Below are 14,059 nucleotides of genomic sequence, written 5' to 3'. Positions count from 1 at the left end.
ACAACGTATATATAATAATTTGTAATTAATTCATTTTAAATAAACATACGAAAGTAATGACCCGTAATATATTGTTAAAGAAATTGTTAACCTAAATGGCAAGTAGTAACAATGATGTTTCAACATGAAGAAAAACATTTTCTTAGGTCTGATAACATTAATGACAACCTATATTGTATTGTCAATCTCTGTCTGAAATATCTTGTTCTTTAAAACTGCATCTGTTGCATTTGTATATGTAATTAATAATGTCAACCTTTCATCAATGTAATTTATACAGTATGTTAAAATAATATAAATATTCAATAGAGGGACATCTTAAGCTATGTCTCTTACACCATGAAAGTAAAAAAATTCATTAAAAGTATGATTTGTTGAAAACAATTATCATTTTCTAATATTATTTTTAATGTTACTTACTAGTATAATTTTCTAAAATAAATTATTATGTATGTGATGTTTTCTTGACTGAAATAAAATAATTAAAAGATATAAGCATTCCATGAAATTTTAATTTAACCTTTTTTTAAATCTTTATATTTAAATGTTAAATTGTGAAATAATGACTAATAATGGCTACAGTTCCATACCACATTTCTACAAACAGAAAACATAGAATAGTGCTTTGAACATCAAGAAAGAAACATGTACATTTATGTCCCAATAAATTATGGAATGACATATCCTCTCAAAAACTTGAATTTTATTGTCATTACTATTATTCACTAAATAATGACAACTTACCACTCTTTAACGAGGTATGTAAATTACAAAGTATATGTTTACACTTAGGTTAACTCATTTTAGGAAAACAATGCTATTTTCTTTATATTCTTTTTGAATATAAACTTTAATACAGTGTCAATCAGATAATATGTGTAGTCTAAATCACCATTAACTTTAACTTGAAAAGAAAACTCAACATTCAATCAAACAAATTAAAAGAACTTATCAATGCATTTCTTTTCATAACTTCAGATAATCTTAATCCCAGGGTCAATAAAAATGCCATGAACAAACCATACAAGCAGCATACACAAAGCCCAGGGAAGATGACAGACATTCTAAAGATTAACTCACATTTCTTGCATCAGCATTTATTAACCGATGTCACAACCACACTAGTATTTCAAGATCTAAGATGGTATTCGATGTTTAACTGTGAGAGTGTTCAATAAACACACAAACACACACGTGTGTGTAAAAGGGTACAGAGAAGATTGATCCAAGATTAGCCTAAAAAAGACGGGATAATATTAAAAGATCAGAAAGATTTCTTCCATTAGAACCACCAATATTTAGCAAATCTTTATACACCACTAAATATTTACAGCCTTCAAAGGAATGAATGGCATCCAATATACACAATCCACATTCCCGTTTTGAATAAAGAAAAAGACCAAATCTTTGAACAAAACAAAAGCACGTTCAAGGAGGAATTGAAAAAGGCATGATCAAGAACAGCAATAAGGGCACCTTAGGAGTCCATTCTCGTTGCACTCCAAACACCTTTTCAAACACCCTTCGACCTCATCAAACACCTTCCGACTGCCACTGCAATTTTCGCACGGCAAAAACCTCGCATCCCCACAATGCTCACATACGAAGCCGGGTTTCAGATTGGGGAAGCCTTCCAGAATGATCTTCGCCAGTTCCCCAGTCTCGAACAAGTGCTTGATCACCTCGGCGCCACCCACGTACTTTCCTCGCACGAAAACCTGAGGCAGCGCCACATGGCTCTCGCCCAGCGCGCGCTGCAGCTCCTCCCTGTAAGCTATGTCCATCGACACGTCCCTCTCGTCCACCCAAACCCTAAACCCCTTCAGGATCATGCGCACCGCGTTGCAGTCCTCGAACGTTCGCCGAACCCCGCGCAGGCTCGTTAAATACACCACGATCCGCTCCTCCGTCCCGGACAACCGAAACGGCGTCGTCGTCGTGCACGATTCCCAATGCGCTTTTGATTCCGATTGGAACTCCGATTCTGGAGTCTTCTTCGAGGAGGACTCGAACAAGGTACAGAGCTTCCTCACCATTTTCCCGCGGATTGAGGTTTTCGCCGACTCAGCGGATCCGTAGAACCGATTCAGCGAACCGGACCGGTCCAGACTCTGCTGGCTCTGAGGAAGGTAAGGTTTCTGCGACTGCTCAGAATGAATCGTGTTCGACCGGCTGAAGAACGGAAACCGCGACATCTTGGACAAATTCGACACTCTCCGAGCTCCTGAGCGCAAAGAATCGAAAGAATTTAGCGTTAGTTTTCGGAAATTGACTTTGAAATGCTATAATTTTCATCATCTGATTCGAAATTGATTCAATTCAAAATCATTTGCATTTCCTGAAGCGAAATTTTCTCAAAATTACGTTTTCCGGCAGCTGATATTTCAAAGCAGCTTCATTTTAACAGGAATTAGAATATTTCAGGGTTTCTTTTTGAGGATTTTTCATATTCAATCAGAAATCACAACCGAGCTCGAATTTCAGGGATGAAAGTTTAAAAGAAAACGAAAGAAAGAAAAAAGAAAAGAAAGGAAGCGATGAAATTGAGAGTTTACTGCGTTTGACGTCCGGCAGCAGCGAAAATGCTCCGACGCGGCGGCAATGAATGACGGAAAGACAAAGTCCACAAGGTAAGTTGTGTTACTTTGGTTAAGGCGATGATGTTTTCTTTCTTTGTATATTTTGTTGTTTGAAGTTTCGTGTTTGTTTTGAGTTTTGGGGTTTTATGTGTCTGTGTGTGGTGTTTCAGTTTGTAGTTGAAACAAGAATTGGGTTTTGTTTGCTTTAGTTTTGGAGAATGCTTGAGAGATGAAGAGAAAAAGGTGAGGTAAGGGTTGAATGTGTTTATTATCCACAACACCAACAATTTATAGTACAACCTTTCAAATAATAATAAACAATTAATTATAAAATATAAATGGAAAGAAGGTGCAGCTTCTGTTTCATCTTTTTCTATTACAAATTAGGAAATAAAAGTATGCATTCTGAATTAAAAATATAATATTTTTTTAATCAACCTAATCCAATTAATTAATTAAATAGATTAACTTACTTGATTATTATTTTATTTTTTTAATTAAAAATATAATAATTTTTTTCTAATTTAAATTTAAATAAATTCCAATTTTAAATGATGTTAAATTATAAAAACAATTCAAAATAAAAATACATATTTATATAATACAATCCAAAATTATTTTAAATTCTAAATATAATTTAAAAACAAGCATGTAAAAAAATTACAACATGTAAGAAAAATTAATTGAATTGGTGACCAAACTAACACAGATTCAACTTAAATAAGTCGAATTCTTAATAATTCGAATTCAAAATTAATCATCAAAATTTTAATTTTTTTTCAATGGAACTCAGTCCAAACCCATGATAGGTTGGATTGGCTGACGGTTCTAAATATTTTGAGAACACTAATTAATAGTTTTTTTTACAAAATATGAAGAATACTTTTCTTCTTTTTTGGTGTCATGGCAACTTAGTACCAACTGTTCTGTCGTATGCGTGTTGATTGTGAAAGTCAGGCCTACTTTACACGACTAAACCTTATGGTAAATGCATTATAATTATTTCTAATAACTTTTCATCACAATCAAACAAAAACAAGATAGATTAGCATAAGAAATGCACCATTAACTTCATAATTACTCTCATGAATGAGTATGAGAAAATTTATTCAAAAACTTAAATATTTATTTTCAATTAATATTTTTTATAAAATAAATAAATAAACATTTGTGCTTCCGTTGTACATATAGTAAAAACTTATCTTGGTCATTAAAAACTTAAAATTTACATTAAATTAAAATTAAAATTAATTATATTTAATGATTATCTTTAAAGAAGTTGGCAGTTGTAATGACAAATTAACATGTGAACAGTGATAAAATATGCTTTTAACTTTTAAAGTATCTTAAAACCTAGTTTTAATTCCTCTAATAATAAAGGTATTATTTAAAAAATAGAATAATTAATGGAAGTAAAAATAAAGTTATTCTAAACACATGCATAAAGAATTAACTGTTTGTTTGCTTCTGCAGACAAAATTGCGACAATGGAGCGAAAAAAATAGGTGATATATACCACAAAAAATGAATACGAAAAATACGAAAAACAAAGTGTCCTTATAAAGAGATTAAGAAAGATAGTGAATAATGAATGAAAGTAGAAATAAAAGTTATTCTAAACACATGTATACAAAATTTTAAGTGTCAAAGTAATAAATCTGACATTGAGACGATAAATAAGATGAGTTATATATAAAGAAAAAAAAATCCATAATATTATTTTAAAGTTTTTGAGAAATCTTTATATATATATATATATATATATATATATATATATATATAAATACATTTGACATTTCGATTGTAATAATGGTAAGATTTTATTTTAAAAAAAAAACTGACTTAGTAACAATATACTTTTGCTTTAAATTTTAAATTAAAAATATAAAAGCATTTACCAACAACTTTACATGAATTTATGCTTCTAGGATACCCTAAGAAACAAATGGCCAAATATCAAAAGAAACGATTGGTTAGCATATTTCGATACAAGAGACAGCCATAGGAGGGTAAGAGTTCTTACAGTATGCTTAAAGGACGCACAGCCAAATATTGATGTTTATCAGAAACCCTCCGTTAAGAATTGATAAATTGCAACTCTGACTCAAGGATAGGGCTGAAAATATGCCAACTAGAATCATGGAATGCATTATAATAATCATCTGAAACTGTTTGGATTCTAAATTCATTTGTAAATCCACGAGCAGCCAAAATATGCCCCACTGAACTAAGAATAGGTGAGTTCTTACACAATGACACATGCTGCTCATATGTTTCAAAGCTGTTCCCAAATAATACCATGTTTTTCAAGAGGCTCAATTTCCAATTTGCTTGCAACAGGTTGTTATATAACTCTGCCTCACAGTGAGGCATGAAGAACATTGTTGGCTTTAGTGCCTCCCGCCTCCCATGCTCGTTTATGGACATGACAGAACAACCAAGAGTTTCCAAAACCCGAGACTCGGTTGCAGAAAGAATAGGATCAAATACCTCTACGTTTCCAATCCAACTGAAATCTCTTCTCAACAATATTGCAAGGCTAAGCTGCAATCGAGGGGGCTCATACAAGTCAATGCTGCCTATACCATAAATGACCATTTGCATCTTTATCTCTGAGCCCAAAACCCTATTGAAGTAATCAGCAACTGATTTTTGAATTTGATCCCTGAAAGTATGATAGAATTCAGATTTATCAATCTTGTTTATACATCTTTCCATTTTCTGCACCAACGTTGCTTCTTTGCTTGGATCAGTCAGAGAATCTGATGGAGTCCATGGCTCTTTTTTTTCCTCCAAAACTCTAGATTTGGTAGCTTTTCTTCTTTGTCTGCTGCGACGGGGCAAAACGACTGTCCAACCTTCATTTGTTGTGCAATTGTTAATTGTTAGAGTTTTCTCTGAAGCTGCCATTGAGACTCTATAATTCTTAGTCTCTGATGCACTGCTTCAACCTCAGAATGCAATGTCAAATTCTGGGTAAAATTACATGGTGTTTAGTACTGGCTTTCCACGCTTACTCGTGCAAAATAAACAGCAGCCTGATCCATGTTATTAGTAAACAGTCTCATTCAAAACGATGATAAAATGTGTGGGTGCAAACAACTAAAGTAGGCAAAAACATAATGTAAATGGGCATCTTTGCCAAACCATCTTTCAAATGAACGTTGATGATAACCCCAGCATGCTCATCAATGAAAAATACCCAAGAAATGGTGGTCATGAGAACCCAAAATCAATATAAAAACTTAGTACGGATCAATATACAATCAACCTAGATACGCATTCCTATTAGTGTCGTATTTCAACCTAGAAATCTAAAGCATTGATGTGGATATGCGTTTTTCCTGACCTCTCCACCCCAATTCAAAACAATTTCAATTAACTATAATTAAATTAATAATACTTAAATTTAAATAAATTTAAATAAATAAATCTACGAAAAAAATAAATTAATAAACTAAAAAATAAAAAATAAAAAGAAGACAATACACGATATCCGTTTTGGCCTTTTTGCAGTTGTCTTCTTCGTTTTTTCAGAGCCTCATACAGATTACATATATATATATATATATATATATATATATATATATATATATATATATATATATATATATATACATATTTAACAAAACATGTTCACAGAAACCTACCTAAATATAAATACAAATCAAACTAAATCAAACAAACATATAAATCAAAAAAAGAGAGAAATTAACCTGGATCGGAGAAAATCAACCGCGAATAAAGCACCAACCAAGCACCCACGGTCCTCCACAGCACGAACAATGGAAGGAAAGAAAACGGAACCAATGGAGGAAGAGAAGAGAGAAAACGGAAATGGAGAAGAGAAGAAATGAAGGAGAGAGAAGTCTGTGTGTGCCGCAGTCAGAGGGTAAGCAATTAGGGTTTTAAGTAAAAGAATAAAAAGTTTAGGATATCCTAATTCTTACGAATAATTTAGATAACATATAGATTAATGTATCAGAAGAAAAAGTAAGGATAGGAAAACAATTCTTATGAATGTGTAAAATATGTAATACATATTAAATTATATTTATAATTTATACCAGCAAATAATAATTACGAGTATTATTTTTAAAATATTGTAATTATCTATTGGTTAAAAAATCAGTATGAAAGCGAATATTATTTGAATAGGCTAAAAAGATCAAACGAGTGAGAAAAATATCAACTATATTTTTTAGAATCACTTTTGTATATTTATATTTTTTTATTTGGACTTATTAAATTTATGTAGGTTTTTAAAAGATTTATTTTTTAAAACTTATATATTTTATGATACTTATTTAAATTTACTTCTTAGAAAAACTAAATTTATTTGTATTCATATTTTATTGTGTAATTTTATCTAAATTAATAATTGAGTTTTTTAAAATAAATTTATTTAAAATAAAAAATACATATTCATGGATAGATATCGCATGTATAAAAGAAAACTTTACAAGTATTTTTCCACGAATATATGATAAGTAACAAAATACAATTTGTTTGACAAAAATAGTTAACAAATAAATAGTACATTGGCATGAATATTTTATCATCCCTGGTTACGAGTGAAAATTCAATTACAATTGTTGTCACTTATTCTCGGACGAGGATACACTAAAACACAAACGAGTGTATGTACTACATTGAAGGATGTGTGTCTTAGGAAGAAAATTGTAAATCAATTTTATAATTAAGTACAATTGAGAAGCTTGTGTGTCTGATAATTACGAGAAAAAGATGTATTTAATTTAGGTGCTTCAAAAAGTGGTTTATATCTAATTCAATTTTAAATTGATTTCTAAGGTGCTATTTTCAAATTGACATTATCTTTTAATTCGTGTATTACTTTTACTACATTTTTCTCAAATACATCTTACGAATAAAATTAGATATTACTGAATAGTTTAAATTATATATTGGTGAAATAATATGTGTAATAAATTCTAACAATGATTCTCATAAAATTTCATTAGTGCAAATTGTACGTACAACATCTATCATTTAATGTCTAATTATCAAGCAGTCAACAAAAATAATCGATGATATTTTTATAAGTAAAATTACGACATATACATTTGTTGGTCAATGAACAAATGTTAATTGCTTTTTGATATATTTTGGTCAAGGAACAACGTTTATTAGTATTCAAATTAATAAATAAAAAATTGAGCGTGAATGTACTTTAAGAAATCCATTGGATGTTTGATGGTTGGAGGAACATGTTAATTGTCTTTTTTATGTCTATTGGTCAAGGAATATACTTTTATAGGTGTTCAAATTAATAAAAAACTGAGTGCAAAGGTATTTTAAAATACTCATTAGACATTTGTTGATCAGTGTCTATAAACTCTTTAATCACGAAAAAAATAGCTTAATAAAAAACATTTGCTTCACTGTTTCTGTGTGCTCTTTGCGGATTGAATGTCTTCGACGAAGTTTTTAGTGACCACAAAAAATAATGTTTCTTTCACTTCAACACAAATGTCATTAAATGATGACTTTATGTATGATTTTCTTTTATTATAACCATTTGTAGTGTATAAGTGTGTTGGTCTCGTACACTCATAATCAATAAAAATCTTCCAAAAAAAGTTATCTAATGATAGAATTTGGATTGAATGATTAGTGATCTTTCTTAATCCATGTATGGATGAGAATGATACCATGCTTTGTAAATTTAATAGAAATTATATAATGAGATTGGTTTATTTTCAAATAGTTATTTTTTGTGTTTTATTTTATAACTATATAACTAAATTTTAAAGCAAATTAAAGTACACTTACATAACTGTCTTTTTGAACAGTAATAGAAAAATGCTTTGTAAAAGAAAATCTTTTTATAATATCATCTACGACAGTTTATTTTAATATTTTAGTAATTTATAATATTTTATTTTATATAATAGTAAGATCGTTAAAATCTCCTCTTTCTATAGAATCTTTCAATTAGCAATCCTCTAACACAGGAAATTATTTAAAACAACTGAAACATTGTAAACTAAGTAGATCATTTTTAATTATTAATTTTATTTTAATTATATATTATACTCTAAATAAATGCTATTATATTAGCATTTTGTCGATGTTAGAATAACTAAAATTTATAGCTTAATAATAAGTATAAATTTATAAGGATTTCAGTGTTAGAGTTCAACTTATTATAGCATTCATGTTGTACTATTTTACCACAACTAGAAACCAGTTTCATGTTGACTAGGACGTAAACAAAATTGTGTGCGTGTGCCTATATAAGTTTCTATAGAATAGTATTCGAGAGTTTAAGTTGCTTTCAACCATTTTTTTCTTTTCTTTTAAACAAAATTGTCACCAACACTCACAGTCAGCTTCGTACTGATTCTAAATGGTGTTCATAGTCATTGCAATGGAGAACACACTATTTGGCTGCTTCGCTTAAGCATAACAGCGGGGGGGAAGTTGTCTTCAGTATCTAGACGACAATCATTCCAGAAGAAAAGGGTAATTAATAATGAAAAGCAAATTTCAAAATTTGGCAGCTCAAACCCTTGCAATATATAAGTTGAAATGCATGTTCAGGAAAGCTAATTCTTCAGGAAGCTTCTACATGGCTTCATGTTTCATTTATTAGAGAAGCTAATTCTTGACGAAATTTTGGGATTTTGTCTGCTTCAACAGCCATGATTAATCCCATTGACCTGTAATTCCTAAGCTGTAGCAAGCAGAAAGAATTTATCGTTCAGAATATAGTTGATATGAGAAACTGCTATTCACTTCGACTATATCAAAATTTAGCAAGACACCGACAAAACTCAGAATTATTGAGTTACACCTTAAAGTGAATTAAACACAGTTGCGTGCCTTCCCCTTTAATAGTTTTAAATTTTTAGTCCCATCTAACCTTGAATGTAATTATTCAAAATTAAAAGTGAGCAAATTAAAATGCAAAAGTTTTATTTTATAGCCCACTTAATCCCGTGCTAATAATGTAGCAGCGAAGAGAAATGAGGCAATCAATCATATCCAATGGTATTGAAAAGAAAATTCAATTTGACATGATTACTTTGGCTGTTAAATAAAGGTAACTACACTTTAGATGATAACTTATAACAGTAGTCTTTTTCTTAACATCCAATCTTGCTGTCTAAGAACTAGGATCCTCATAACAATCAAAGAAAAACAGACATGAAACAAACTTTTAGACACGGCGAGATATTCAATGTGCCAGTATGTGTTATTAGAATAGGCATGCGTTTCCCAATCTAAGCCCAGACATCTTCAACCCGTGATCTTTCAACAGCCTACATTTCCTAATTACCTTAGCAAACGGATCTGAGATTGCCTCCAACAAAGGAGTTGGCCAAGTCTTTCCATCTCCTTCCCTAAACTTGGAAGTCTGTTGCCTTTATTTCTATTTGTCCTTCCAATCTTGTCTCTTAATTGACTAAACCATTAACTTGTTTTGTCACATTTGATTCTAATTCTTTTTGTTATAAAAAAACGTTGTTAGAGCTGTCTGATTGGCATAGGACATGAGTCATGTGGCCTCCATTCTTTAGAAAAAAATTCTTTTGTTTCTTGTTTTGCAACATCATCTCCTAAGCTTCTTCATGATTCTTAGGTTATCCAATTGGGTTAAAGCTTTAAAAAATGGTCTTCGACTCAACAACTTACAAGTATTAGATTGATCAAGTCATGTCAATTAAGAAAACAAAGCTCAATCCTCTTGTCCATAGTAAAGTTGTGTCGCATCATTCATTGGGACATTTGGAATCTAAGTTGTGTCACATCTAAGTTGCGTCTTTGGCTGAACTTATTTTGTTATTCGTGCTTCTCTTAGTGTGGACAAACTTTCTTCCAGGGTCATCAAATATGTTTTCCTTGAATACTCACATCTTAAAAAGGGGTATTGATGTTCTTCTCTGAATATTAGATGATACACTACACGTTTGTTGATGTCACATTCTTTGATCCCAAGTCTTACCTAATTCCATCCTCCAACTCACCCATGTTTGTTATGGAGTCATCCGATAAAAAAACTAAGCATATCATTCCAACTGAAAAATTAACATAACCATCTCCTCCTCCTTTCATTACATATCAATGAAAGTCACAAAAGATTGATTTTCAATCACATGAAGAACCAAGTCACTTATGATCTACTCCATCATTCATCCATATAACGAATTCTAATCATGAAAGTTTGGATTGGCCTATAGCTCTTTGAAAAAGTTATTCGATATACCTAGATCCTCATCCTTAGTTATCAACTTTTGACTCCTCACCATTTTTCTTTACTTTTCTCATTGTTATCCATTACAATTCCTTGCAAGTTTTTTCATTCACAATATTTGGAAATTTTATTCACATACATACACCATTAGCAACTCATCGGAACAAGCTTAGAAAAGAAGCTAGCCCTGTGCAATTCATCAAGTAATTCGTCCACCACATAATATCATATCAAGAGTACAATAATCAATACACATTTGTCATACGGAGTCCTTTTCCTCACTGGAATTACAGGAATGTCATAAACCCAGTCAATGTACCATATAATCCCCAAATTTAGCATCTCCTTCACTGCATTCTCAATTTTTCAATTGTGGGTGTGAGGATATCTATAAGGCCTGACACCAATTGGAACTTTCCCAGGTATAGGTGGGTCGGTCTTGCTAATAAGTGCTATAAACCATACCCATGGAGTACTTATTAAGAAATCAATAACTAGGAAACTCTATCAGAAATACATGTAATATATAAGTGAATACAAATTTCTTAATAAGCCGATTGTGTGATGCTAAGTTAGGCTTAAATTTACTTCCTCAATGGTTTCAAAGTCTTTCAAAATCTATCCTAATCAAGTTTGTTGGGTCTACAGTGTCACCATCGGTTCTCCAAGTCGCATGCTCGAGATGTCCCTTCCTCAGCGTATGGTGGACCTCACCTTACTAAACTACTTATGTGAGGCTGTAATTAGGCAAAGTATACTACCTCAATAACAAAAATATAACTTAATTTCACTAATCAGTATTGTGCATGTTACTCCATTTATGTAAAAATCACAACCACGAAAAAATACCACCTTGCCAAATAAAGTGTAGATGTATTATAGGTCACATTAAAAAGTTAAAAAAATAAGTAACTTTCAGCATATTAATAAGAACTATGAACATAAAAATGATAATTAAGATTAAAGAAACATAAAACTTGCCTCATGAGGTGCAAGCTGCTGACTTTGCAATGGAAAGTAGAAGGACCACGAGCTTAACTGGATATTATCAGGAAAATAATCAGTAATCAATCAGAAACAAAATAACACAAAATGATGCCCAAAAATATCAATACCTTATGCAATATTTCATCCTCAATATTTAAATAAATTATTCTCTCCTCACTATCATTTTCTGCTGCCTTCTTGAGCTATAGTTTGACACCCAAAGATAAGTAAAATGTTAGGGAATAATGAAGTAGGAGAATAAGAAAACATCTTAACATAAGCCACACACGAAAAAGGGTGATTCTACAGCATCATACATACCACGTAAACTTTGCTAAGTATTATGTAATGCTTAAACTTGAAGGAATTTCGGAGCTCCTCAGTTGGCTGTTAAATACAAAACACGACAATTTAAGTTCTAAGCAGGAAAACCATCTCTACTGTAAAAAAGAAACACGCAGTAACACCTCACCAATGTGATACTACTGACATCTAACCTCATCTTCTGTGGCCCACAAAACTTCATCAAAAAGGGCATCATAAAGTGGTGGCAAAAGCTGGGGAGGAAGGTTCACCATGCGCTGAGATACCAAGAGAGCTACATCGCGTTCTTGCTCCACCAAAAGCAATCTCAACTTGTCAGCGACACCCTTCTCTTGGTGAGCTTTATGGAGAAGAAAATCCTTGAGTGTCACAATGCACCTATGCTCCTAGCAAAAGTATTTACAACCAGTTAGAAAGTTGATGCTCTTTGCTAAACCAGTCACAAAGCATAGCAAGTTTGAGGCATAAGAGAAGGCCAGTTACCCTGTATCTATAGAAATTAAGGGCAGTAACAAGAGCAAAGATTCCTTCATCCTCATCATCCTCTATCTTAACAACAGTTCCCACGGTGGTCTGCTCCAAAATCAACTCTACAAAGTCACTCAAATCCCATTCTTCATTGTAAAGATAGTTTTGCAACAAGGTCTTCACTCCATGAAAATCATCAGGTTTGGGATCGAAAAATGAAAAATCGGCTTGGACAACTCCCTATAACAACACAACTATTTCAATTAAACTCAGTCCAGGTTTTAAAAAATGCTCCGTGACCATTTTTTTTCAGCCACAACTTCAAAGTGTTTGGAGTGTCCGCCACTGCAAACCTTGATCTCAGTAATCCAATGTTGAATTTGAAACAGCTTTTAATGAAAAAAAAAATAGCTTTAGGTAAAAGGCCTTACATCAGAATCCTCGTCTGAAGACTCGGAATGTTCTGGTTTGGAAAAATCTTCTCCCACAACTCCCTTAAACAACACGCACATTGTTCCGATTAATCTTACCAGTTCAATGTTGAATTAGAAACATTATATCCATAAGAAACACGTGAGGATTAGGATGAGAAGTCTTACATCCAGATGGTGGTGAGAAGACTGTGACGATTGGGGTTTCATAACAGGGCGAGTGGGGTTAGGGTTTTGAGAGCGACGCTTAGGCGCAGGTAGAGAATGCATGCGAGCGAGAGAGCGAGCGAAAGGGGAGAATGTAATAGGCCATGATTTGGGTCGTTGACGGCGGCGTTTTGACCTTGGAAGGGTTTTGGCGTTCGATTTCAGAACCTTATAATGCATCACGAACTGTGGCGTGTTCTTCAGTGGAAAACACTGTGCGTTGAACGAAACTGTTAATTCAGTTTCCGCTTGTTTTGCTTCTCCGCTCCGAACCTCTCGCCGCTTGTCTGTTTCGTGCTATATAAACCCTAGAGGCTGTGCTTTTTTTTTACTATTATTATTTTCACTATGTCTTCTTGTCTCTCTTCTCTTCAATTTCCTTCAAATTCCTTTCTTAATAGTCTCTAGTTTATTTGTTTTAAGGATAATGATATTTAGACAACATTTTTTTGACAACATTTGAACATTGATTACGTGTTCCGTGGAGTAATTTTTGACCAGTCACAGATTGACACGTAATCAATGTTCAAATGTTGTCAAAAAAATGTTGTCTAAATATCATTATCCTTGTTTTAATTATGTTGTTTAAATTCTTTTCAATGTTTTCGTATTTTTGTGTGTAGGTGAATATTGTGATTTGGAAATCAATTGAAATTGTAAATCTACATTTTTATAATTTTTTTTTGGAGTTAAAAGATTCTTGAAGTGGACGTGAATTCACGAGAGGTCTTTTCGAATTAGATAGAAGTTCAATAAATAAAAAATTATTATTAATCATGTTTTTTTAGTTTCTACTAGATGTTGTTTGTAGACTTAGAAAAATGATAAAGTTGAATGGAATATGT

General features: G+C 32.1%; 3 protein-coding genes across 6 annotated transcripts; all 3 read right to left on the bottom strand.

Moving 5' to 3' along the window:
* Positions 1-1,251: 1,251 nt before the first annotated feature.
* On the bottom strand, positions 1,252-4,707 carry LOC106762653 (uncharacterized protein At5g39865-like). Of its 2 annotated transcripts, none has more exons than XM_014646672.2 (2): positions 4,603-4,707; positions 1,252-2,224 (listed from the first exon to the last, which is right to left on the bottom strand). In XM_014646672.2, exon 2 carries the CDS (start codon positions 2,193-2,195, stop codon positions 1,455-1,457), a length of 741 nt encoding a protein of 246 aa, XP_014502158.1. In that variant the 5' UTR covers positions 2,196-2,224; positions 4,603-4,707; the 3' UTR covers positions 1,252-1,454. The 2 variants fall into 2 exon arrangements, with proteins under 2 accessions (XP_014502158.1, XP_014502157.1); XM_014646671.2 differs by lacking the exon at positions 4,603-4,707 and adding an exon at positions 2,556-2,852.
* Positions 4,538-6,496, bottom strand: LOC106762652 (protein SENSITIVITY TO RED LIGHT REDUCED 1). 2 transcript variants are annotated; one of them, XM_014646669.2, is made up of 2 exons: positions 6,296-6,496; positions 4,538-5,617 (listed from the first exon to the last, which is right to left on the bottom strand). In XM_014646669.2, exon 2 carries the CDS (start codon positions 5,487-5,489, stop codon positions 4,656-4,658), a length of 834 nt encoding a protein of 277 aa, XP_014502155.1. In that variant the 5' UTR covers positions 5,490-5,617; positions 6,296-6,496; the 3' UTR covers positions 4,538-4,655. The 2 variants fall into 2 exon arrangements, with proteins under 2 accessions (XP_014502155.1, XP_014502156.1); XM_014646670.2 differs by having other exon boundaries at positions 4,538-5,551.
* A 2,331-nt stretch (positions 6,497-8,827) lies between these two features.
* On the bottom strand, positions 8,828-13,532 carry LOC106759769 (protein BCCIP homolog). 2 transcript variants are annotated; one of them, XM_014643102.2, is made up of 8 exons: positions 13,176-13,531; positions 13,008-13,070; positions 12,592-12,816; positions 12,282-12,494; positions 12,106-12,171; positions 11,913-11,987; positions 11,779-11,835; positions 8,828-9,276 (listed from the first exon to the last, which is right to left on the bottom strand). In XM_014643102.2, the coding sequence occupies exons 1-8, from the start codon at positions 13,392-13,394 to the stop codon at positions 9,178-9,180; spliced, it is 1,017 nt and encodes a 338-aa protein (XP_014498588.1). In that variant the 5' UTR covers positions 13,395-13,531; the 3' UTR covers positions 8,828-9,177. The 2 variants fall into 2 exon arrangements, with proteins under 2 accessions (XP_014498588.1, XP_022636952.1); XM_022781231.1 differs by lacking the exon at positions 8,828-9,276 and adding an exon at positions 9,288-11,534 and having other exon boundaries at positions 13,176-13,532.
* Positions 13,533-14,059: the final 527 nt, after the last annotated feature.

Source organism: Vigna radiata, chromosome 5, assembly GCF_000741045.1.
Source record: "Vigna radiata var. radiata cultivar VC1973A chromosome 5, Vradiata_ver6, whole genome shotgun sequence".
NCBI classification, from domain to species: Eukaryota; Viridiplantae; Streptophyta; class Magnoliopsida; order Fabales; family Fabaceae; genus Vigna; species Vigna radiata.
The sequence above is the reverse complement of the archived record's forward strand: the minus strand, read 5'-3'. Positions and strand labels throughout refer to the sequence as shown.